This window comes from Rattus norvegicus, chromosome 11 (assembly GCF_036323735.1).
Source record: "Rattus norvegicus strain BN/NHsdMcwi chromosome 11, GRCr8, whole genome shotgun sequence".
In the NCBI taxonomy this organism is placed as follows: Eukaryota; Metazoa; Chordata; class Mammalia; order Rodentia; family Muridae; genus Rattus; species Rattus norvegicus.
The window spans coordinates 44,351,598-44,377,089 of NC_086029.1; the positions used below are offsets into that span (position 1 = coordinate 44,351,598).

The 25,492-nt window shown below is 45.6% G+C and overlaps 2 protein-coding genes across 3 annotated transcripts in view; one reads left to right on the forward strand and one right to left on the reverse strand.

The window, feature by feature from the left end:
• Positions 1 to 25,492, forward strand: part of Son (SON DNA and RNA binding protein) — a 72,310-nt gene that overhangs the window by 14,780 nt on the left and 32,038 nt on the right. The gene's annotated exons all lie outside the window — the stretch shown is intronic.
• Gart (phosphoribosylglycinamide formyltransferase, phosphoribosylglycinamide synthetase, phosphoribosylaminoimidazole synthetase) lies at positions 244 to 25,489 on the reverse strand. 2 transcript variants are annotated; one of them, NM_001011899.2, is made up of 22 exons: positions 25,420 to 25,489; positions 22,006 to 22,189; positions 20,682 to 20,777; positions 20,307 to 20,481; positions 18,366 to 18,477; positions 17,655 to 17,723; positions 16,856 to 16,981; positions 15,754 to 15,841; positions 15,264 to 15,349; positions 14,769 to 14,937; positions 13,421 to 13,652; positions 10,730 to 10,824; positions 10,352 to 10,461; positions 9,817 to 10,015; positions 8,067 to 8,318; positions 7,689 to 7,841; positions 4,553 to 4,759; positions 3,578 to 3,715; positions 2,447 to 2,577; positions 2,016 to 2,157; positions 803 to 918; positions 244 to 698 (listed from the first exon to the last, which is right to left on the reverse strand). In NM_001011899.2, the coding sequence occupies exons 2-22, from the start codon at positions 22,148 to 22,150 to the stop codon at positions 507 to 509; spliced, it is 3,033 nt and encodes a 1,010-aa protein (NP_001011899.2). In that variant the 5' UTR covers positions 22,151 to 22,189; positions 25,420 to 25,489; the 3' UTR covers positions 244 to 506. The 2 variants fall into 2 exon arrangements, with proteins under 2 accessions (NP_001011899.2, XP_017453430.1); XM_017597941.3 differs by lacking the exon at positions 25,420 to 25,489 and adding an exon at positions 25,267 to 25,403.

Below are 25,492 nucleotides of genomic sequence, written 5' to 3' on the forward strand. Positions count from 1 at the left end.
TCTCTGGTGCCCTTAGGTAAGGGATCCACTTGTGCAGGCTGGACTCTCCTTATACCATGGGAGCTGCTCAGCAGTTCATGCTGGCTGGCTCTGGGCTGAGTGTAGTCATCTTTGGTCCACGAGTCCCTGCAGAAAAGCATGGTAAGCAGTAAGCCTGGAGCTCTCGTCTGGGTTTGTATGTGCCCAGTATGTTGGCAGCCCAGACCTTCCTACTTCTGGATGTCTTAAAAAATGATAAATACGTTTTGTTTTTAATGAACCTATTTATTAAAAACATGGCGGCTGGTAAGGATTAAAGACTTTTTACTAGCAGGTATATAAGTTTGGGCCATGGCCACGATGAAAAGGCACCCAGCAGGGCTGGGGATTTAGCTCAGTGGTAGAGTGCTTGCTAGCAAGTGCAAGGCTCTGGGTTTGGTCCTCAGCTCTGGGGAAGAAAAAGAGAAGAAAAGGCACCCAGCAAGCCCTGCTTCTCTCTCGGCACTGGCCCTCCTGCTCAGGACGGGCTACTGCTCTCTGGCCCAGTGGATCTTGCCGTCTTCTCCCAGCTGCACAGCCCCACTGGCCACTAGTTGGAGGGCTGCAGGAAATATCTTATGTTCTGCTGCCTTGACGCGTTCAGACAGTGTTGCAACAGTGTCGTCCCTCTGCACAGGGACAGCTTCCTGTAGGATGATTTGCCCGGCATCTACGTCTTCCTGGAAAAGGAAGGAGGAGGCAAATGTTTGCAACCTTGCTCCCTAGCCAGGTACACTGCACCCAGACACCAGGGCCAAAGTTTGGTAGGAACAGATATACTCACAGCTACAAAGTGTACGGTGCACCCAGTAATGGTGACTCCAGCCTCCAGAACCTGCTCGTGAGCATTTGAACCCTTAAAAGAAGGGAGCAAGGACGGGTGGATGTTGAGCATTTTCCCTAGAAAGCAAAGAAGTAGTAGTCAGGAATCTCAGATCCTGTTTACCCTGCTAAGGGATCAAGGGATAACTATGTTTACCTTAGGAAATAAACTCTGGAGGGAGGGTACCCATTATGTGCAGACGAATGACCACAACAGGCTGTAGTCAGAGGTCTTAAGGAAGAGAGCAGGGCTGGCAAGATGGCTGAGAAGGGAAGAGGGTGCCCACCACCATGCCTGATGGATGATCCTCGCCCAATCCCCAGGACACGCACAGTGGGAGGAGGCACCGATCCTACAAAGTGTCCTCTGACTACCACAGGCATGCCGAGGGGACCCACTGCTCCATGTTCACGAAGTAGATAGAGAGCAAGGGAAAAAGGAAGCAAGAGACCATAGAGGTGGTATATTTTTAGCAACGACACCTTCCTTGTCGTCCTCTATGTGTCACACAGGAGAGCATGGCTCTCATTTCTTTCTGTGGTACACGCCAGGTAGGCGGTAAGCGCTCTCCCACAGAAACAGCCCCCAGCTAGTGCTGTCCTCCATTATCTTATTATGAGTGTTTTGCTTGCGTGTGTGTCTGAGCACCAGAAATGTGCCTGGTCCCTGGAAATGGAGTTACAGATGGCTGTGAGTTGTCATGTGGGTGCTGGGAACTGAACTCAGGTCCTCTGTAAGAGCAACAAGTGCTCTCAACCACAAAATTTCTCCAGCTGCCAGCTCTTGGTTTTGAGACTGGGTCTTGACCTTAAACTGATTACATTAAGGCTGATCTCTGCCCAGCTCTCTCTTCTTGGGATTCCTCTCATTTTTCTCCCACTCCTCACTTTGCTTTCAAGAGAGTATGTCCTATCGACCACGCTTGGCCTCTTGCCTCAGCTTCACGACATTGGGGTTACAGTGTGGACTGAGTCTCACTTCTTGTTGACTTCCCGATTCTACTGACAGTAAAGTGTGTCTTTGCAGTAACGGAGAGAGTGATTAGTGACAGCCAGTTGGACAGCTGAGCAGCCTGCTCAGTGAATCAGTCTGGGCACTTTCTACAAAGCCAAGGGATCTAGTCACAGTCCACGTTCACACCCTGGTGTGCGAGAACTGGAGAACTGTAACTTACCATCCCATTTTCTGACAAACGGGCCAGAGAGGATCCTCATGAATCCTGCGAGACAGACTATGTCTACTGAGAACTCTTCCAGGACATGGTCAACTGCGTTGTCAAACTCGACACGACTTTTATATAACTTATGATTAATCACCTGTAACAGGAAGCGGTAAATAGCCCATTTCCGAGGATTCACAATAATTTAAACACAACCTTGCAGAGACCACGCTTCAGTGGTAATAGTGCAGCCTCTAGAGGGTGGCTGAGGAACCCAGCACCCACCCCAAACTGGGAAGTTCCACGATTACAGGACCACCTGTAGCCCCGTGAAAGCAGAGTGTGAGTTTAAGCACAGCCTGCAGGGCTGGAGGTGTGGGCACAGTGGGACATCTGAGGCTCCAGGCCTGACTGGCTGCAAAGGCCTTTTCTCTGTAGCTACTCACCCTGGTGGGAATGCCAGCTCGCTCTGCTCGGTCTAAGCCAGCAACTGCAGCTTTGTTGGAGATGACAAGAACGATGTGTGAGGAGCTTTTTGGATCCCGAGTGCTGTCTATGAGTGCCTGGAGGTTCGACCCTGAAAAAGCAGGAAAAGCAAGTGAGCTGACACTTCTGATAGCTCAGTCCTCCTCACAATGCCCTTGCTCCTCACAGTAGCCTCTCTGCTTTAACCGTGGGCCTAAAATATGTTCAAACTGTAAGAGCACCCTGCAGGGCAGGCGCGGTATAGCGGCCATCCTCTAAAGCCATGCTTGGGTGCCTCCAACATGCTGTTCAGAGCAATGCTACTGTGAGAAAAAACAGAGCTGGATGTGGTAGCCCCCGCTAAATCCCTGTACTAGGAAAGCTGTGGCCAGGCCAGCCTGGGTTACGTGGTCATTCTGAAAGCCAATAGCAAAGTCACTGTGGTGACCAATAGAATCAAATGTTCTCCTACCCAGGTCTTACTTTTAATAAAAGACAATTTTATAGACATTTTATTCTCAAAGTAAGACATATAGAGGCTAAAATGCCAGGTCAATAACATTTACCATTTCTCACACTTAGCTGACTGCATGTAATCATTATTTCAATTTTTAAGGTTTTCATCTATCGAGACACAAAAGAGGTGGAGTCCTAATCCTTTCCTTACATTTTACTCTTAAGATTTTATTTCATGTGCATGAGTGGTTTGCCTGCACGTGGTATATGCACACGTGTGCCTGCTGCAGAAAGGGCGTCAGATGCCCTGGAGTAGGAACAGTTGTGAATCACTGTGTGGGTGCTGGGAATTAAAACCTAGGTCCTCTGCAAGAACAGCAAGTGTCCTCAATGCCGAGGAGTCTCTCCTGGCTGTTTCTGGGGGCAGGGTCTCATTGTGTAGTCCTGTTTGGCCTGGAACTCCCAATGTACACCAGGCTGGCATTGAACTCAGGAATCTGCCTGCCTCTGCCTCCCAGTGCTAGGACTGAAGGCTGCCTTTTGTCTTACTTTCCTTCAGCCATCCCCACCTCCCAGGCTCTGCTGAAGCATCTTTCTTACCACACTCCTCCCCATCCAGTCTGTGTGAACGGGGGTGGTAAGAAGCCAGGTCTTACCTGTTCCAGATATTAGGACAGCCACTCTTGCTTTCTTTTGCTGGCTAGGGAAATTACTTCTCAGGAAGCCGTTTGTCACCACTGACCCCTTTGTTTGCATGGTTTCAATCAGATTCTTAACTCTGACACGAGGGGAATCTTCATTTCAATCATATGAATACATAAATAAGAACAACTATGAATTAACAGGAATAATAGAAAACATCATAAGAAAACTTTAGAGTATTGTATTTTCCACTCAAAGTAAAATATTCAGGAACTAAAATACCAAGAAGTAACACCATGTCTCACTTTTAAAAACATACTGAAGGTGAACATACGTAATTGCTGCTTCAAGTAAGAGCTACTGTAGAGTACACCAGCACACCGAGGCAGAGCTATTTAAAATAATGCCTGCCCGTGTTCTCCCAGCCCGTCGACCTTTCTCATGAGCCCACAGTGCTGACATGCTGGCCTTGTGGGAGGCATGCGACCAGCAAGGCCCTTCGAGGATGACAGAGGATGCTGTTTGAGAATGGGAGGGCTTCTAACTACAGTGTAAGCTGAGGATGTTACTGTGCAGCCCTGGAGAACCTGCCTGTAAAGAAAACCTACACAGCACAGAGTAGACAGACAGAAGCAAGGTGTCCAGCATCACTGTTCGCTATCTGCATGGCTCTGTCTGCCACCCTGTCAAATTCTGATGAGTTCTGAGCAATACAGAGAACTGGTCAGGGTGGTAGAACCATGAGGTGTTTCGTGTAGTGACTTTATTCTGGGAAATAGTCCTGTGCAGCATGGCTGTGCGTGTGACTAGTACCCAGAGATCCCAAAGCTCCACAGTGGAAACCATGTGTTCCTGCACCAGTGTGGATGACTCATGGTGCACAGGGTAAGGACATGCTACGGCAGTGTGAAGAAAGGCCACAGAGCCCGACGGGCAGAGAGCTGAGGCAGTCAAGGTTGTGAACGTAAAAGCTAAGAAGGAGCCATTACCTTCGGGACACTCAACGACACTGCCTATCACCCAGGCGTCTTCCTGGTGCTGCCGAATGTCATGGAGAATCTGCTCTGTTTGGTCCTTTGATACCACCAGGGCAGCTCCAACCCCACAGTTGAATGTCCTGGCCATTTCTTCTTCAGAGAGCTGTCCTTCTTGCTGTAGCCATGAGAAGACCTTGGGGACCCTCCAGGTATAGGCATCTTAAAACAAGAGTTGCCCAATTAATCCACTGTCCCATACAGAGACTGCTATCATGTACAGACCTGAACTATTAATGATTAATCCACTGTCCCATACAGAGACTGCTATCATGTATAGACCTGAACTATTAATGATTAATCCACTGTCCCATACAGAGACTGCTATCATGTATAGACCTGAACTATTAATGATTAATCCACTGTCCCATACAGAGACTGCTATCATGTACAGACCTGAACTATTAACGGTCCCTTCAGCTCCATTTAGTTGGCGCTGATACGTGGAGGAGGTATGTATGTTCTATGCTCCATGAACTTGCTGCACCTTTGGAACTCCTAATGGTTCAGATGTGCTAGCTGATTACAGCAGAGACTGGCATGCCACCTTTTGTAAACGTTTAGCTGAGTCTCAGTGATGACAAGATGTGCCCTAAATACTGTGCAGAGCTACTTGGAGGGCAGTTCCACTACAGATCATTTTCTGATAAATACTTTGTTCCCTGAATTTCTTTTAAAATTTACATTCTAAGCTGACTTGCAGCTCCTCCTTTGTCACAAGCAATACGCCAAACCTCTCAGACACATCAAGGTGTTACAGACACTGGCACAAAGTCCTTCAATAATAAAGTAATATGGATACTTTTTCTGGGAGTACGGGTTATAGGATTTGATTTACAAAATCTATTCTGAACTATTTAGGATGACTCTAAAAGATTGAGCTTTGGTCTTGGTTGGAATTTTCTGTCAACTGGACACAAGCTAGAATGATCTGAGAGGGGAGTGCCTCCATCACATTGGCTGTACACAAGCCTGAGGGCCACTTTTTAGTGACTGATGGAGGAGGGCCAGCTCACTGACCCAGTGGTCCTGGGTGGAACAGGAATTCAGGCTGAGTAAGCCACAAGCCAGTAAGCAGCACCACTCCATGGTCTCTGACTCAGTTACCGCCTCCAGGTTCTGCCGTGAGTTCCTGCCCTGACTTCCCTCAGAGATGGAGTGAGGCCTGAGAGTTGTAAGATAAATTGTTATGGTCTCGGCCTTTATCACAGCAAAAAAACGCTAAGGTTGATTTTTATTTAAAATTTCTTGAGGGGAAGGCACCTACAACATTCCATGCAGGTCATGCAGTGGTACATATGTTCTCTAGAGACATATATTTTGTGTGTGTGAGTGCTCTGCCTGTATGTATGCATGTGCAACACATGTGTGCTTGGTGCCCTTGGAGCTGGAGTTACAAATGGTTGTGTGCTGCCATGTGGAGGAGGGCTGAATGCAGGTCCTCTGTAAGAACATGTCTCCATGTCTCCTGCCCAGACACCAGAGTGGACTGTTGGTTCCTTCTACTTACTTAGCAGACCTAAATGATAACAGTTTTTGGCTATTGAAACAGGGTCTCATTCTATAGTCCTAGCTGACCTGGAACTCCTTATGTAGATAAAGCTGGTCTTGAACTCATGGTGATTCATCTGCCTCTGTTTCCAGACTGAGGGGATTAAAGTGCGTTTACCACACTTGGCCTGATTGATAATCAGGTTTTGGTTTTTTGTTTTTTTAAATGTAATTTAAAGGGGCTGGAGAGATGGCTCAGTGGTTAAGAACACTGACTGCTCTTCCAGAGGTCCTGAGTTCAATTCCCAGCAACCACATGGTGGCTCACAACCATCTGTAATGGGATTGGATGCCCTCTTCTGGTGTACATGAAGACAGCGACCATGTGCTCATATACATAAAATAAATACATCTTTCTAAAAGATGTAATTTGAAAGTGCTGCCTGCCGACAGGTCTTTCCCGTCAGGTTTATTACTACTCTACATGCACGTGAGTCTGGGCAGCACCACACGTGCCTTGTGCCTTGGTGCTCAGAAGAGGGGTCAGATCCCATGGAAATGGAGTTGGGGATGGCTGTAAGCAGCCATGTGGGTGCTGGGAAATGAACCTGGCTCCCCTGTGGAGCGACAAGTGCTCCTGACTGCTGAGCTGTCTCTCCAGCTCTCCATTAGGTTCAATTCCATTTGGAAGCTGAGTGAGTTCAGAAGATTCAGCCATCACAAATGCTCACCATGACCTCAGAGGTCAAAGGCCAAGAGCAATGTAAAGTTGAAAGCTGCCTGGTTATAAATCAGAATACTCTCTCACAGGCAATGGTGCCACTGAGAAAGTAGACACTGCATTAATAAGGAGCCAAATTCTTACTTCAGAAAAAAAGAAAGAAAGCTTTTTGAAAAACTGACAATAAAAAGATACAAGCTGAGCCCAGTAGGACACCCAGGGAGCTGAGGCAGAAAGCTCAAGGCTAGCCTGGATTACAGAGAGAGAGATTATGCATAACTAAAAAAATGAAAAGGTGGGGTTGGGGATTTAGCTCAGCGGTAGAGCGCTTGCCTAGCGAGCGCAAGGCCCTGGGTTCGGTCCCCAGCTCTGGGAAAGAAAAAAGAAAAGGCTTCAGGAATAAGGCTATATGGGTTGTGCATCCCTAATTCAAAATAAGAAACTTTTTGAATGCCTCATGATGCCAGAGTGAAAAACGCCACACTTAACCTCATGGGATAGATCATAGTCGATATATAGGAGAATGCATTAAAAAACATTATATGAGGCTGTATATGGTGGGGTACACACTCCAGAGGCAGAGGGAAATCTCCATGAGTTCAAGGCCACCTGACTCCTGAGAGAGAGAGATCCAGCACAACAACCAGGGCTACAAAGAGAAACCCTATCTCAAAAACAAAACCACCCACCCACCCACTGACCTCCCATGTATGACTGCATAGCCTGACACCACCATGTATGACTGTGCACATACTCACAGTACATGTCTGATCATGCATGCACTCACCACACAGTACATGTTTTCCCTTCAAGCTTATCTATTGATCCACTTCAGATTCCTGAGCGAGGACTGGGATGAATGCCAGCGAATGAGCTTACCTAAATCTACTCCAAGCTTCCGAGGGAGGACTCTGGGGATGTTTTCCAGCAATCCACCTCCAGTAATATGAGCAAAAGCTTTGACACGTCCTGAACGTATGATAGGCAGCAGTGAATGGCTGTAGATCCTGGTTGGAGTTAGAAGTAAGTCCCCTGTGGATTGGAGAGATAACACAAACTTAGCCCACATGCTCGAAACCCAAACGTAGAAGCCATTCTGAAATGGACAATGATGGCTCTTGCAGAGGCTCTGTCATGTCGTCCAGGCAGCAAAGCCGAGGTCAGTGCAACCCTTCCACCCTAGTTCTAGGTAATCTGGGTTTGCCCTTCAAGCGCTTGCTCAGACATTTCCAAGTATGAGAGCAAGAGTCCGTTTACCTAAAGTCTGATCTCCACAACCACCCGGTGCTGGAGAGGAGTACTGGAGTGAAGACCTCTCCACAATTTTCCTCACAAGGCTAAAGCCATTGCTGTGAAGACCAGATGAAGCCACTCCAATAACGGCATCTCCTTCGGCGATCCTTTCTAGCTGAGGGAGCTTCTGGTGTCTCTCCATAGCACCAACAGCAAATCCGGCAAGATCATACTCTCCAGGGGGGTACATGTCGGGCATCTCTGCTGTCTCCCCACCTGGAAGGACACGGACAAGGACAATCCTTAGGAATATGCTTGCAGTGACGGAAGCCACATCAGACAGTCAATCAGTGCACAGCTTTATCTAGGACTGAATTTGTTGCCTGGTTTCTGGGGAGAGAGCTGATGTCTATGAACAGTGAGGAGGTGATGCTGCAGGCCTTACACGGCCATCAGACATCTCCACCCTGGCTCGTGCATAATCAGGTGGTTTCACAACATGCCACAGGACTGTGGCTTCACAAGCACTTCCGTGTTTGATTTTAAGAGGGCATTGGATCCCCTGGAACTGGAGTTACTGCAGGCTGATGCTGTGGGCTCTGGGACCGACACTCAGGTTCTCTGGAAGAGCAGCAAGTACTCTTAACTGCTGAGCCAGGCCCCCGGGCCTTACGATCACACCACCTTCCTGTAATGCCTTCATACATGGCATAATGCATGACTGCTAGATGCACAGCACAAGTAGGTAGAAGAGGGAAGCCGACTCCAGCAGAGAACTGCTGTAAAAACAGTTGAAAGGCATTTTTTGGACTTGAGCTCTGATTTGTCTACAGATATATAAGTATTTGTTTTCTCCACTAAGACAAGAGTCTTGCTATGTAGCCTAGGCTGGCTCAAAATCTCAGCAATCTTTCTGCTTCAGCCACCAAGGATTATAGGCACACAGCACTGCATCAACCCCGAAATGTGACAGAAATAGTTCTATTCCTTCCTTGGTCTACCTAAAAATTAATTTTGCTAAAAAACAAAACAAAACAAAACTCCCTCACATCTGGTTAAGCAGAATGTCTTAAAACTGAGGTGACATCCCAGGCCCACCTCCACACCAGAGAGGTCCAACTCTGCACCAGAGAAGTTCACTCTGTGTAACCTTGGCTATTTCGGAGCTAGCTCTGTAGACCAGGCTGGTCTTGAACTCACGGAGATCCTCCTGCCTCTGCCTCTGCCTCTGCCTCTGCCTCTGCCTCTGCCTCTGCCTCTGCCTCCTGAGTGCTGGGATTCAAAGAGCACCATCACCAACTGGTTACATTTTCTGTTTATGTCACTTCTAAGGAAACTATAGTTTAATATATGCAATTCCAGGGGCCACCATCTCTCCTGCTGTAGGAGGAAAAGGCCTAAGCCTGCCCAGGGAGGCTCTTGAGAAACCTGAAGATGAACAGAAAAGATAAGCCTGCCTGGTGGCTGGGCAGTGTGAGAAGGGAGAGGGGTCTAAAATTAACGCAGGCGGTTTTCTGTGCATTTTGTTTTCCTGTTGGGTGATGTCTAGCCACCACAAGCCCCATTTATTATATAGCCCAAGGTGGCTTTGGACTCTTTTTTTTTTTTCCTTCTTTTTTTTTTTTTTGGAGCTGGGGACCGAACCCAGGGCCTTGCGCTTGCTAGGCAAGCGCTCTACCACTGAGCCAAATCCCCAACCCCCCACAAACCCCATTTAAGCTCTCATGACCGACAGGCAGTACAGAGGGAGGTCCTGTGGGTCAATGGGCCGTACCTAGGAGAGCACACCCAGCCTGTCGGCAAGCTGCAGCAATTCCAGCAACCACAGCCTCAGTTGTACTAAGGTCAAGTTTTCCACAGGAAAAGTAGTCAAGGAAGAAGAGGGGCTCTGCTCCTTGTGCGAGGATGTCGTTCACGCACATCGCAACCAGATCCTGACCGATGGAGTCATGCTTATTGCACAGCTGGGCAATCTGCAGAACACAAACAACCACACCCGTAAGTTCTACCTCCTATCTTGGCTCACCCAGGGCTCTGCAAACCCCACTACCTCGGCTGGCTGCTCAGAACCTCAGCACAGACAACACTGCATCCCTGCATCACTATATCCCGAGCTATAGTGGGCCCCTTTCTAGAACACTGGTGTTTAAAATGTGCAACTAAGCTACGTGGCCACAATGAGTGGTTAGTCGCCATGGCTCTTGTTAGCTCATGCATGTTAAGAAGAAATTTGATAAACATAAAACTCGTTTGAAAGGCAAATTCCCTTTTCTCTTTCACAAAGCCTGTGATCACAAGTGTCTGGTTACCTTTAGTTTAGTTCCAACACCGTCTGTTCCAGAGGCCAGAAGAGGATCTTTGAAACCAGCTGCTTTCAAATCAAAAAGACCAGCAAAGCCCCCAAGGTCAACACTGCAGCCTGTCAGAGAGAGAACAGACTACTTGTTGCACTTTAACTGATAAGTCCACAACTTGGGGCACCATTTCTTCCTGATAATGGATAGCGCAAGACTACCTTTTCTGAGAGAGTTCCATGTATACAGAAAACTAATCAAGCATGTCCTTGGCTTAGGAATAACTTACACGAAACCTAGCAATAATTTGAAAAACTTCCCTCAGCTAAATGTAAGGCCCCGATCAATTCACGATACCATTTATCTATTAGCAGAATACAGGGTCTAATTTACCTGGTCTGGAGGTAGCTTTGGCTAAAGGCTGAATTTTCTTAACCAGCATATTTCCAGCTGCAATGTCTACTCCAGAGTCCTTGTAGGTCAGGCCCCTAGGGAAATGAAAACAAAGACATCACCTTAAAGCCAGTGGAAATGATGTGAGAGGGTCTCTTTAGGTAGATCAGCCGTCCTGGAACTCAGAGACCTGCTTGCCTCTGCCGGGATTAAAGGCATGCACCACCACACTATCAGGGGAAATTATTTTCATTTACAAAAACGTAAGGGCTAAGGAAATGGCTTGGTGGTTAAAGTACTTGCCCCAGGAATCCTGGATGGACATGGCTGCCGGCCTGTAATTCCAGCCTGGTGAAGTGGAGATACAGAGTTCCCAAAGCAAGCTGGCTTATACAGAGACTAGCCAAACCAGTGAACTGAGGTTGTCTCTCTCTCTCTCTCTCTCTCTCTCTCTCTCTCTCTCTCTCTCTCTCTCTCACACACACACACCACCAGTGCCTGCACCCTTCCCAACCGATCTGACGGTTATTGAGAACAGCTTTTGTTTGATCGTGTGTATCCTGTAGAGGTAATGTACTATTTAAAAAAAACAAACAATTTTTTGAGACGGGCAGGCTTCAGACTTGCTCTGCAGTTGAGAGTGACCTTGGATTTTCAGTCTCCCTCTATTTCCTGAAGGTTGGAGTTAACGAGTGTGCACTACCATACCTGGTTTAAAAAATTTTGTCTAAATTGTGATAAAACACGCATAGAAAAAATACGACAGAAATAAAAATTTAGCATCTTATCCCTTTTGAAGTCTTGTTCTAGTGAGTGGAACAATTTTGGGCAGGCATGGTTACTATCTTTTCTCACCAAGCAGTTCTCTCAGTGGCAGAACACTGGTGCCAATACTTCAGCCTCCCCAGTGCTGACATTAGACAAGACCCTCACCAGGTCTCTTCTACTTTTAAACAGAGTATTTGACAATTACTCTCGGGTCAACTTCAGGGTGAGTAGAAATGAGATGCCAGAACCAAACTAAAAAAAAAAAAAAAATGGAATTAGGGGACCAAAGAGATGGCTAAGTGGTTAAGAGCACTGACTGCTCTTCTAGAGGTTATGAGTTCAATTCCCAGCAACCACATGGTGGCTCACAACCATCTGTAAAGGGACTCGATGCCTTCTTCCAGTGTGTCTGAAGACAACTATAGTGTGCTCATACACATGAAATAAATCAATCAACAACAAACCCTCCCCCAACTTGTTATAAAAAAGAAAAAGCACGAGACTGTGGTATAGAAATCAAGGTTGGGAATGGCGCTGTGAGCTCACTAGTCTTCCCTTGCAGAGGAGACAGGTGAAGCAATGTTTTATTACAAGCAAGCATCTGGGCCCCTGGGAAGACTGCCAGCCAACGCCCTGCCTGCAGCCAGGGCCACTCACAGAATACACAGCCCTACTGGGAACATCTCATTCTCTACAGCTAGGATTTAAGTCGCTTGCTGGGCATAGAGGCACGGGTCACTGGATCTCTGAGCTCCAGGCCAGCCAGTGTGTCCTAGTGAGACTGTCTAAAAAGAAAAAAACAGGGGTTGGGGATTTGGCTCTGTGGTAGAGCGCTTGCCTAGCAAGCGCAAGGCCCTGGGTTCGATCCCCAGCTCCGAAAACAAAAAAACAAACCAAACCAGAGGGGGGAAAAAAACTAAAACTTCAGCATTTTAAGGTAGAGAATTTCCATTTCTTGATATTTTAAAGTTAAAAAAGAGAAAACTTTGGCACAGTATTTTAGTGCAGAATATTTATAAAGGGTTTTAAACTTATCTTTTGCTCAGGGCAGTTTTTGAGAGATGGTTTGCTGATTCAGAGTACTTGTTGGTCTCGACGATTATCTGGATTTGGTTCTAGCACCTATGTGTTGGCTCATAATCATCCCTAAACCCAGCTCCATGGGACCCAATGCCCACTTCTGACCTCAGGACCAGCCACACGTGATACACATGCTACACACAGGCAACACACACCACACATATACCCGCTGAAGAACTTAATGAAAGGCAATGTGATATTTTTTTTTTTGACAGGGTTTCTGTGTGTAGCTTTGGCTGTCTTGGAACACTCGGGCTAGCCTTGGACTTAAGAGCCCCCTGTCTATGACTCCCAAATGCTATGATTAAAGGTGTGAGCCACCACCACCCCAGCGTGATGCGTGATATTCTTAAAAAAAAAAAAAAAAAAAAAAAAAAAAAAAAAAAAAAATCGAAACACTCACGTGGCAAGCAACAAGTTTATTTATCTATAGGAAGTATCAGCTAATAAATAATCAGGAAGTAGTAAACACTCAGGTGGGAGACAAAGCAGGACCTGTGACTCAAGCTGCAAACGTTCAACTATGTAATAACTCAAGGAGTAACCATCTTTAATCTCCACAGACTTTTCAAAGATAAGGAATTGCCAACGGCTTTCATTATTTTTTCAAATATTACTTTGATTTTTTTTTTTTTGTGGTAGGTGATATAAAGGTCTTATTATAGACTATCCTCAAATTTGAGATGCCCTAGAAACAATTTAGATTTCAACCAAAATATGAACGAAGGTTCAGTCAGCTCCACAGGCAGGAAACACAGAGTGACTTAAAATAGGGCTCCAGGCTCCCAGCCATGGAGGCCAGTTCTGAGCCTGCACCCGACTGTCTCAGAGGGAAATCTTTACCTGGGCCGCTGGAGGAAGGCCACAGCACGGAAGCCAATGTCCTTTCGGTAAACTGCTCCCTCAAACTTTAGAGCAGCGAGTCCCTTCCTGGCCTCATCAAGGGCTGACATGAGATTTTCCCGGACAGCTGTCACTGTGAGGACTCTGCCCCCGCTGGTCACCACTTTGGCATCTTTAAGAGCAGTGCCTGCATGAAAGACCTGCAGTCCTAAAGCTTGGGCCTCAGGAAACCCTGGAAAAGAGAAGAGGTTTTAAAAAAAAAAAAAATGTTCCTTGTTTCTTCTTTTTTGAGACAGGGTCTTCACTACATAGACCAGGCTGGCCTCAAACTCAGTGACCTTCCTGCCTCTCTCCCTCTACAACAGAGATTTTGAAATAACATTTCATCCTGTGCTATGGTCCTATTTTAAAAATTCTAGTGTCTGGGGAGTGAGAAAAAAAACCATTCCGTTTTGGTGAGGGATAGGAAAAATGCCCGAAGTGGTTGAGACTTAAAAGCATGGCTAGTTTTTTTCACAAGTGCTTTCAAAGATAACACTATTTCTTTAACGGTGAAACAGCCAGTTACAAGGATAACACTCTCATCTCCATATCTCACTCTCCTGTCCCTAGTGTCGAGCAACACCTGCTGTGATAATGTGCTAGCCAAGGTCTGAGTGTCTGACGAAATGATGCCACCCACCCAGCACAAATGACTTCATGCCTACTACTGGTAGCGACCACTACGTCGTTACGGAAATTGCTATCACACTCATCAGTCCCAGTGTGAGGAGAAAGGTCATCATCACAAAGGTTCTTGGTTCAATCTCATCTCTCTATTCCCTTACAGAAGCACACAGCTCCTGAGTGTGTGAGCCCACGGTGACAGACTTCTTGCTTACTTTGCTGGGCAGGAGAGAAAATACAGCTCTTGAGGCAAACACACTATGTGAGCACTTCTGAGCTACACTACAGCACGTTAGCGAACACAGAGGTTCTGGCTGGATGGCACAACTTATCTGGCACTTCATTTTCATTTATAAACAGATTTAACACCATTTATCCAGATACTTCTTCACAGCCTGTTAAAAAAGGGGGAGGGGGAACTAGATTTCAAACATTAAATCCTGCCATAGAAATCCCCATCCGGCACTGCACTTGCAAAGCAGAGTTCATGTCTCTCAGGTCTCACTCGTCCATGCTAACAATGCAAATCTCACCCTGCCCACCACCCGGCTCTGGGAAGGAGGAGGTGTGGGGCTGCAGTGAGATCACACTGGGAGTCTGACCAGGTCACTCATGTCTCTCGGAGCAGGAAAGAACACGAACGGCACTCGCTGTGGCAAACCTCTTACCCACTGCTCCTCACCTGTAATCTCCACACCCTTGGTGTAGGCTCCAGGATACCCTCCACTCGCCATGACAACAGTTACGGCACTGTGGTTTTCTAGCCAAACAGGCGGAGACTCGCTCAGCAGGCCATCAAAGGTGGACTGAATCACTTCATAAAGGTCACTTTTAAGAAGTGGGAGGATGACCTGGAGGAAGAGTCGGGAGGTGGACCAGATGACCTTTTCATAACCTCTCCTTATCTATGGTTCCCACTCATTCCCTGGGACACTGATGGAAGAAAAGGACGCTCTCCTGAAGCGCGGGTGTGGACTACTGCTACTATGTTGTTCTGGTTATTCCTGCCAGTGTTATTACCACCACCATTGCCAAGTCTCTCTCTGGAGCCCTGGCCTCTGGAGCTCACTCTGTAGACCAGGCTGGCCTCACACTCAGAGCTCCAGCTGCCTCTGCTCCCCGAGTGTTAGGATTAAAGACATGAACCACGCTAGCCAGTACTTTATTTGTTACCCACCTGGCATTCTGGATCACCAAAACGGCAATTAAACTCCAAAACTTTTGGGCCATCTTTGGTCAGCATTATACCAGCATAAAGAATTCCTTTATTAAAAAAGAAAAAAGGAAACCAATCTGTAATGGCGTAATGACAACAGTATGTTATAACTACAAGACCTAGAGCATGAATTATTTTTTGAGATAAAGTCTCAGGCATCGCAGGCTGGCCCTGAGCTCATTCTGAGTTGAGGACAGCCTTGAACTTCTGATCCTTCTACCTCCGTATCCCAGGTGCTGGGATTACAGGTGTGCTCCACCATACCCAATTTATGGTTGTTGAGCTTCATTCATCCTAGGCAAGCATTTTACCAACTGAGCTCCAACTCTACTCCTAGAATACAAGCTTCTAATACTAAACACTGCACTGTGATTAGAGCTGTAGAAAAGAGACAACGCATTCCAGCCAAGGCACACAGGTGCTGTAAAGACATTCTGTGCAGCCTGCTTACCTGTGTACGGCACCCCCTCCTGCTGCATGCCATCTACTGTTCTCTGAAGAATTGTGTTTTTAATTTTTACTAACAAATCCTTAGGAACCTGGGGAACACACAAACATTTAGATGTAACTGTTTTGTTTTTAAAATCACTTAAGGCTGGGTGTGGCGGTGTGCTGCATTAATCCTAATACCCGGGAGGCAAGGGCAGGTAGATGGTGAGTTTGCAACCAGCCTGGTTTATATAGTTCCATGCCACCCAGGCCTATAGGAAGAACTGTCTAAAACAAAACACAAAGCCTCACACAACAGGGAAGACTCTGGAGATCAAAGTTCTCATAGTAAGGACAGGATGGTGACAAAAAAAAGGAACTAAGTCAGTGTCTACTTTCACTTTCCCTCAACCCCTTGCCAAACACATCAATCTTAAGGCCCGCCCACCTCCATCCAGTCACTATTTCACCTCAACAAGGCCTGCCCTTTCCTCAGACACAATGCTTAAATTTTCTCCCCTTCTCATGCTCCTTAGGAATCCTTCTAGTACATGCTACCCAAAATTTTAAGCCTACATATCCATGGATATGAGTTAGTATATTTAATTGAGGAAATCAGGCTTACAGACAGTTGTCTCAAGATGAATATTGCCAAAGCCCATAAAAGATGCTTGCTTTTGCTGGTTTTTTGTTTTTTGTTTTTTTTTGGAGGGGGGTCAGAGGGACAGAGCCTCCCTATGTAGCTCTGGCTGTCCTGGAGATGCTCCTGCTTCTGCCTCCAAGGTGTTGGGATAAAAGGGGTACACCACTGCTTCTGGCTAATAGAGAGTTCTTATACAAAACTGACCAGCAATTGGGGACACCGCCTCTCAGTATTAAGTAGACAGAACAGTTATGGCTTGTCCTGGATCTCAATTCTTTTTGTGTATTCTAGGCCCTGTACTGAGAGGGGAAAAGAATGATTCTGGATCTCATGGGTGTACACAAGGTGGGAGGGGACAGAGTCAGAGTTCATTTAATTCCCATTTTTTTAAATGCTAGATGGCTGTCAGTTCCTCTCAGGCTTCCCGAAGCGCTTGTTAGAGAAAGAGTCAGACCGTGGGATCAGGAGCAGCACACAGTACCTGAGGTGCAGGGCAGTAGGCTCCCATTCCTCCAGTGTTGGGTCCCCGATCTCCATCCAGCAATCGCTTATGGTCTTGTGCTGGGGGCATTGGGGCCACTGTCTTCCCATCAGTGAAGCACAGGCACTGTGGAGAAGACAGATTAGTCCAATCAGGTTAAGTTAAATGTCAAAAAGTCAAACAGGATTCTTCTGAGAGGAAAAGGTTTCATATTTGAAAAGCTTGAACAATAATTCCTAAGTCAGATGGCCTGAGCCAGAAGACCTTGGCTATCCAACCTGAAAAGGACCTGCCGTTTGTAGCAACAGGGACAAAAGGAGGTTCTACCCAAGACAAAGATCGACCTTCCTGCTGTCGAGACATCCAGCACTCATGCTATATTTAAGTTGCACATGCTGTGTAATAAGTGTATGTGAAACAAATGTACAGAACTTCCATAGTGTGATTTAAGTCCAAGTACTCCTACCAAAGCATAGACCAGTGGTTCTCAACCTGTGGGTCATGACCCCTTGAAAGGGGTCACTTATCCAATTACTTACATTGTGATTTATTAACAGTAACAAAATTACATTATGAAATAGCATAAAAATAATTTTGTTTGGGGATCACCACAACACAAGGGTTGCAGCCTACAGGGGCTGAGAGCTACTGGTGTGGGGATGATTAAAGAGAACACAAGGGTGTGCGTCCTCTGAAACTGCTGGGCTCAGGTTCCCACAGGAAGCTGCCAGGGCTAAGCAAGGTTTTTTGGTTGTGGGGCAGGGTGGTGTGTGTTAAGGGCAGGGATGGCTGTACGTACAGACACTTCTTCCCCTTCCAGAAGCTCCTCCACGACAACAGTTTCACCGGCTGCTCCAAATGACTTTTCCTAATCATAAAAATAAAAGGCCTTGTAAACTTCAAAGCTTTTAATATTTACCAAGTTGACTTATAGAACTGTCTCCTATTTGAGTTATGAAATACACGAGCATTGGAATTCTTTCTTGTGTGAAGACTTAACATGGATTTGTCTGGCCTCTCTTGAGACAGCAGGCAAGGCTCACACTGTACAGATGTGATGCACAGATCTCTTAGTTTGCTGACACAATTTCACCATCATCCTTATTTCTGAAGATGACTGTGTAGCTTTGTTCACATAAATGAGACAAAACCAAGTATGTAAAAATGGATTTCTCTAAGAGGCAACGCCATAATCATTAATGTAGATTAGCAAAGAAACATTGTATCTACCCACTGCTCTACTTTTAAGACTTGGAACACACACTTGGAATGCCTTAGTTCTCATGGACTTGGAGCGTGATCTGTAAGTCCCATGGGCTAAAGACCCTCTACCTTTCAGTAGCAGACACTATGGCGTTTAGACACTGGTGTAGCTCATGACCTGCCAGTTAAATACGGATAACCCAGGCTACAGTGTGAACTATCTTCCAGGGCTGGGCACACCCAGGGGCCACTCTGTGAAGCTGCAGCATCTACCCACACAGAGAGCCTTTCAGAAGCATCCACCCACTTGCATGATCTCCTGAACAGCTTCGCAGGCTTCAGCTTTGCTCTTCGCCACAATCACCCCCTTCCCTGCTGCAAGGCCACTGGCCTTCACAACCAAAGCAGGAAAGTCCGCGCTGTGAAGACAGGGAGCAAACAGTTAGTGCTCTGTGATTTGGAACAGTATGTTTCAGCAAAATTGAAAGGTACACAGAAAAAAATATGATGCCAGTATCATGCCAAGATTGTTTTATATATTCCTTTGTAATTTTGATCATAAAGCATGCACAATTTTGCTTTTCACATATAGTGGGGTCCCATAAGGAAGAATCTGTAAAGACATAACCAGATCTGTAGAGCAGATGGGATAATCATTAAGATACAAAGCAAAGCCTCTCAAGATACAAAGCAAAGCCTCACACTTACGTAAGGGACACTGCAGCAGGAGACCTGACTAACACTGGCAGACACCCACAGACCATTCCTAGAACACACAGCAATGGAGTGGGCTGGAGAACTAGAAGGAGGCTAGCCAAAGTAAGTAACAAAGCTGTCACTTACCCAAGGCGTGTGGGTACAGGGCAACAACAGTCAGTGTTAGGGAGATGGTAGGAGTTGGGCAGAGGGGGCATTTGTCTTTTATCCCAGCACTTGGGGGCAGAGACAGGTGAATCTCTCTGCGGCTAGCCTGGTCTACAAAGTGACAGCCAGGGCTACACAGATAGCTCTACCTTGCCTGACCACTATCTCTGGAAAACCTCATAGGATGAAGAATGAATAAAGAATGAACTAGGGTCAGTGAGGTGGCTGACCTGAGTTTGATCCCCGGAACCCACATGGTAGAAGGAGAGAACTGACTTACCAGCTACAGTCTCATTAAGTGTTGAGTTGTATGTGCACGGGCACACACACACGCACACACATGCACACACACACACACAGAGAAAGAAAGAGAGAGAGAGAGAGAGAGAGAGAGAGAAAACATGACCCAACTGAAGGTTAATGAAGGGTGGCTGGAGGGAAAGAACAAAGTGGGGAGAAAGGCATGTGCGCTCAGGGTACTCAATGCTTTCCACACATAGGAGGGAAGGGTACCTAATGGACACAGGTTTGATTCCCAGCACCTACTTGGTGGCTCAGAACTCCAGACCCAGGGCAGCTAAGCCCTCACCTCACCTTTGTGGGCACACAGTCATTCATGCAGGCAACACACCCATACACACAAAAGAAAGAAACCTTAAAAAAACAAAACAAAACAAACAAACAAACAAAAAAAAGCCTTACAAATTCAGTAACTCTGCTGGGTATGGTGGATCACACCTACTGTCCCAGCATGTGGGAAGCTGAAGCAGGGGGACTGCCATTAGTTTAAGATCATGCTGCTGCTGTGACCCATCACTGTGTTTCTGGGTTGCAGGACAACATATATTTCCTTAGAGACTTCTCAGTAGTGAAGACATCAACACACAGTCTACTACACAGGAAGCACACACAACATCCTAGGCTTTTTTCTTCTTCTCCTTTTGGTTTGAAACTGGGTCCACGTAGCCCAGGCTAGCTTTGAGCTGACCCTTCAGCTTCTACTTCCCAAATGCTAGAGAATCCCATCTTATTTTAGTGTTGAAAAAGGACACCAGTTATTGTATTGAGAGTATATTTTCATAATTAATTCAATATAAACCTGTGAAAGCCTAAGAAATAAACATTTTTTATTCTTTTTTTGTTTGTTTGTTCATTTTTCAAAACATGGTTTTTCTGTGTAGTCCTGGCGGTCTGAAACCTTACTCTGTAGACCAGGTTAGCCTCATACTCAAGAGATTCACTTGCCTCTGCCTCCCAAGTGCTGGAATTAAAGGGCTGCGCCACCGCTGCCCTGGCCTATACATTGTGTTTTTAAAGATGAAAGTGACTGTACGTTTAAGCACCATTATAAAACACCTGCCCTTTGAAGGTCATCTTTGCCCACCTCATAATAAAGCTGCAGGCGTCTTCAGGGCTGGTGAATGCCCGCCACTGTGCAGTTGGGACGCCATGTCGGTCCATAAACTCTTTGGCAAACTTTTTACTGGACTCCAGTAGAGCTGCTTGTGCCGTGGGGCCAAAGCATCGCACTCCTGCAGAAGTCAGGTCCCCAACAATCCCTACAGAAGTAGCAAACAGAAATCTAGTGATCAGGGTCTCTCTCTATAGATTTAGACTGAGTTATGATGACTAAACTCTAAGGGTTGAAAGCTCCTAATGTATTTTGTTGCAAATCCTCATCGATAAGTGATTGAGATAAAATGATCTCTAAACTTCTATGGACACTGTGTATGTTGTAAGAATGAGAAATAAAATTTACCTGCAGCCAGAGGGGCCTCTGGTCCAACAACTACGAGTTCAATCTTTTCATCTTTGCAGAACCGAGCGAGAGCAGTGTGATCATTGATGGAGACAGCTGTAAGCAGAAAATATAAATTCATACACGTGCAAAAATATCTCCAGTTAATGAAATAAGCTAACCACTATCCTTAGTAAGATAATTAAAAACCAAGTTAATTGTTGGTTTGCTTTTGTTGGTAGTTAGTAATCTCACCATGAGAGATTCCGAATAGTGCATTAGGTTAAATAAAGCTCAGTAGCAATTGAGTGATTCCCAATATTATAGTCCAACTGCCCCTGTCCCAGAGTTGGTTACAGGGTTAACAGACAAGCCCAGACAATACACTAAGAAACTTGTCTTTTAAAGATCACTCAAAGTTTACTGAAAATCCACTATGTATTAGGTTCTGTGATAGGCCCTGAGATTAAGATGTTACAACAAACTAGTATCCTCAATCTTGGGATATTAATAATACAGTGCATGAATATTAGCTAGGAACTACATAAGCAATAGCAAATGTGGACGAACTAAGCCAATCTGCTGTAAGGCAAACTGGGAGGCTGGTTCTGGTCGAGTCAGGGAGGGTCTTTGAGCTGTTTAAGCAAAGAAGGCAATGATTCTATGTAAGAAAACTCTTCTCCATGTCTAGAGAAGGCCAGGTTCTCCATCCAACACCACTGGACTCAGTTGGATTAACCAGATTAAAAGTGAGGGCACACCCACCCTCAGCTGCTGCAAATGGCACTAAATTTATGACAATCCCGGGTGATTCTGATGAGTGGGTCCCTACAACCCCAACTGCACATGCCACTCCTTGTCTCTAGACAAAGCACCACCTCAGAGAAGGAGGTATTTTATTATTATTTCTGTCTTTTCTCTAATTCTCTCCATAAATATGATGCGCCACATTGGCTACTGTGCAGACAAGGCGAAACAAGACAGGTAGGGTAAGATGAGGAAGTCGGGCTTTATCTTACGGCCAGCAACTGTTGAATGTAGTTCCGGAGCTGATCACCAATGGGACCAGAATCCACATCTGACAGCCCCGTCAACTTTCCATACATAGAAAGTGCCTTTAATCCACATTATGCACTGGTGGCCTTTTCAGTCACAGTGGTTCATAAGGCTTAAAATACACTACTTTTATTTACCTCATACAATGAGAATTCAGTTACTACCTTCAAAATGTAAACTTAGAGAGAACGCATTCAAACTTAAATAGAAATACACCTTATTAAAGGGCATACATGAGCTACTGTTTATTATCAACAGATATTAACTCCGCATTTAGAAATGTGATTACCAGCATTGGAGATCTTCCCAGCAGAAGCTGTGCCTGCATTTCCTGGGGCAACCAGCACTTGTTTGACATGAGGGGATTGTGCGAGTTTCCAGGCCAGGGTGTGTTCCCTTCCTCCACTACCGATTACAAGAACTCGGGCTGCCATTGTTGTCTCCGAAGCAGGAATTCAGAAGCCAAATGAAACCTGCAGAAAGAAAACCATAGTCAGCATCTTAGAATACGTGTATTTGAAAGACAATCTCTCTTTTTTGGTGGTGTTTTATGTTGTTAATTTTTGTGTGTGATGGGGTTTTGCCTGTATGTGTGCCTGTGTGCCACAGCTGTGTCAGGTGTCCATGGAGGCCAGAAGAGACTGTTGGATCCTCTGGGATTGGTTAGCTGATAATCGAACCCCAGACCCCTAGAAGAGCAGTCAGCACTCTTAACCACTGAGCTGCATCTCCAGCTATTCTTTTTGTTGTGAGAAAGCCATGCTATGTTGCTCAGGCCAGTCTCAAACTCACGGCAACCCCTGTTTTAGCCACCTTCCAAGTGTGGGAACTATAGGCAGGTACTGCCACGCCTAGTTGGACAAACCATAATTTATAAATAGGATTTTCACGTAATACTTGTTTTCACACGAGTGACATCCAGAAATCCATTACTTAAAGATTGGGATTTACGGTAGGACATGTTGGTGTACGCCTCTGATCCCAGTACTCGAGAGGCAGAGGCAGGCGGAGGCAGGCAGATCTGAGTTTGAGGCCTGATTGCTCTACATAGGGGCTTCCAGGATAGCCCTGGGAACACCCAAACAAACGAACAAACAAAAAACAAAAACAAACAACCCCCCCCCAAGACCTGGAAAGATGGCTCAAGGTTGCTTTTCCAGAGGATTTGGGCTCAATTCCTAACATTTGTATGGTGGCTAACAAGGGTCTACAACTCCAGATCCAGGGGACCTGACCTTCTTCGATGTCCTCCTTGGGCACAAGGTACACATACATGCAGGAAAAATACTCATAAAATAAAAAACTAAAAAAGCAGATGCCCCACCCCCAAACCTGGAGGTTAGAATTGGAAAGATGACCATCGTCATGGAAAATAGGGCGTGTGCTAAGGGGGCGGAGCCACTTACAGAGAACAAATGCCCCCATAACCATAAGCCTACACAAATAGTTTTCCTTTGTAACTTACCCACCGTAATCCCATAACAGTAAACCCAACCAACCAACCAAAAGCCTGTATACTAATACAGCACCTCATTTGACCAACCAAAAGCCTGTATATTAATACAACACCTTATCTGGCCAATCAAAAGCCTGCATACTAACACAGCACCTCATCTGAGAAACAATCTACTGACATTCCTTCTCTTGTGGACCATCTGATAGTCACCAACCCTTAGCAGGAAAATGGATTTGATGTTTGCTTATTTATTCAGGAGATGGAGCCTGCTAGCTACTTTGCTTACTCTAGATCTTAATTCCTAAGATCAAGAGATTGATTCTCTGTGCTGGCACACTCCTTTAATCCCAGCACTCAGGAGGGAGAGGCAGGTAATCTCTCACTGTGAGGCCAGACTACAGAGTGAGCTCTATGACAGCAAGGCCTACAAGCAGAGAAACCCTGACTTGAAGAAAAAACCAGACTCTCTTGTCTCAGTCTTCCAAGTAGCTAGGACAACTAGTGTTACACCCAAATTTATAAATTTAAGCCTTAATGTGGTACAGAGAACAGGAATTAACAGTATACAATTTCTCTGTCAAGGGCCAGGAAATAAATATATTTGAGGACTATCTGTGCATTGTCCAAACTATGACATTTGTATTGTAATGTTGACAGAACATTAATGTACTGTCCCTTCTAAGTGAGTGTGTATCACCCAGAAAAATGATTTATTTAAACACTGGGCAGAGGTTCTTTGCCTAATCAGCGCTCTACACAACAGCAAGCCATTATGCACAGGAGGTTCATAACTAAGCGTATTTTGGGCACTGCAACTTCAACCACTAAACCAGTTTTCCTTCAACAGTTTTCTCTTTTTGAAAGACAGAGTCTCTCTGTATCCCTGGTTGTCTGAGAACTTGCTATGCAGGTCTCAGGCCCTCAGAGAGATCCTCTGGTCTCTGCCTCGTGAGTGCTGAGATTATAAACAAGTGCCACCACATTTGGCTTCTCCCATTTGTGTTTGGTGTTTGTAAAAAAAAAAAAAAAAAAAACAAGTGGCAAAATTTTGTTTATTGTCATAAGCTTGCAGGCTTATGATTTGAGATCTTATTGGATGCTCTGGATTGGAAATATGTTAGAGAAACCAAAATCAAATATGAACATATCTCATTTGAATACAGGCATTTGCTAAAAGTTTAGTTCTTAAGAATTAACTGAGATGGCATTAAAATATTGTCTACTATAAAGTATCCTATTGCTTAGAATAAAAGTTCAAAATCTAGCACCCAAAAAAAAAAAAAAAAAAAAAAGGGAGGGGAGGGAAAGATATTATCAAGGTATTTACTTATACGGAAGATGGTTACAGAAAAAAGAAAATTGAAATCTGTAACTCCTAAATCGTTACTTTATTTTGGGATTTCATATTTAAAGAAAAAACAAGCAGACTAGCAAGGTCTGTTAAGAACACTTTGTACTTAGTTTAGTCTCCTGCACCCACAAGGTGGCCCACAAACATCCTAACTCTGGGTCCAGAGACTGAACGCCCTCTTCCGGCTTCTTTGGGGCGTTCATTGTGTGCACGTGGGCACAAACATACATCAACACTCCTTCACATAAAATAGACTTTAGTTCAACTCTATGTGTCATTTTCTTAGAGATAGCTGAAGCTATTAGACCTTAATATATAACTTGAATAAGAACAGCAGTGCAAGAAGACAATTTTCACTTACTACTCAGCATTTGTGAAACAGCAATACTGGTCTCTTTACCAGGAGAGGCTGGGGTGCCTGGGCTCCGTTGTCAACATGGCCTTACCAGTCGGGAAACCAGGAGAGACTTTTGTAACTTCTTGGGTGTCAGTTAACTAGCAGGCTATTTATAGCGAGAATAAGAGCCAGGTAAGGAGAGAGTAAAAGAGTCCGGTAAAACCACTTCCAAATATTTGTTTTAAAAGAGTAGAAATCGAGTAAGAAAATGGTCCAGGTAAACCTAGCGACAATGATAAAACCAGAGCCGATAGAAAAAGCCATTGGTGTACAGAGTTCGTCTTTAAAAGGCAGAGATACACAGAAACCTGGACCCGGCCTCAGAATTAGAAAGCTGGTAAAGTACCTGGCCGACCTCTGTCAAGGCTGTGCAAAGCACGTGGCCTTTTCGCCAGCCACGCCAAGTTTCAATAGCAGAACCGGTTGCTGAGGTTAAACCCACAGGTCAGAGCGTAAACGCAGTCCACGCATCAATTTAAAAACTAAGGGATTCACGCACCTGCAAGCCCGGCCACGCAGCTCGCATTCGCACCCGCCACTCGCACTCGCCGGAAGTTGGCCCCGGGAATCCA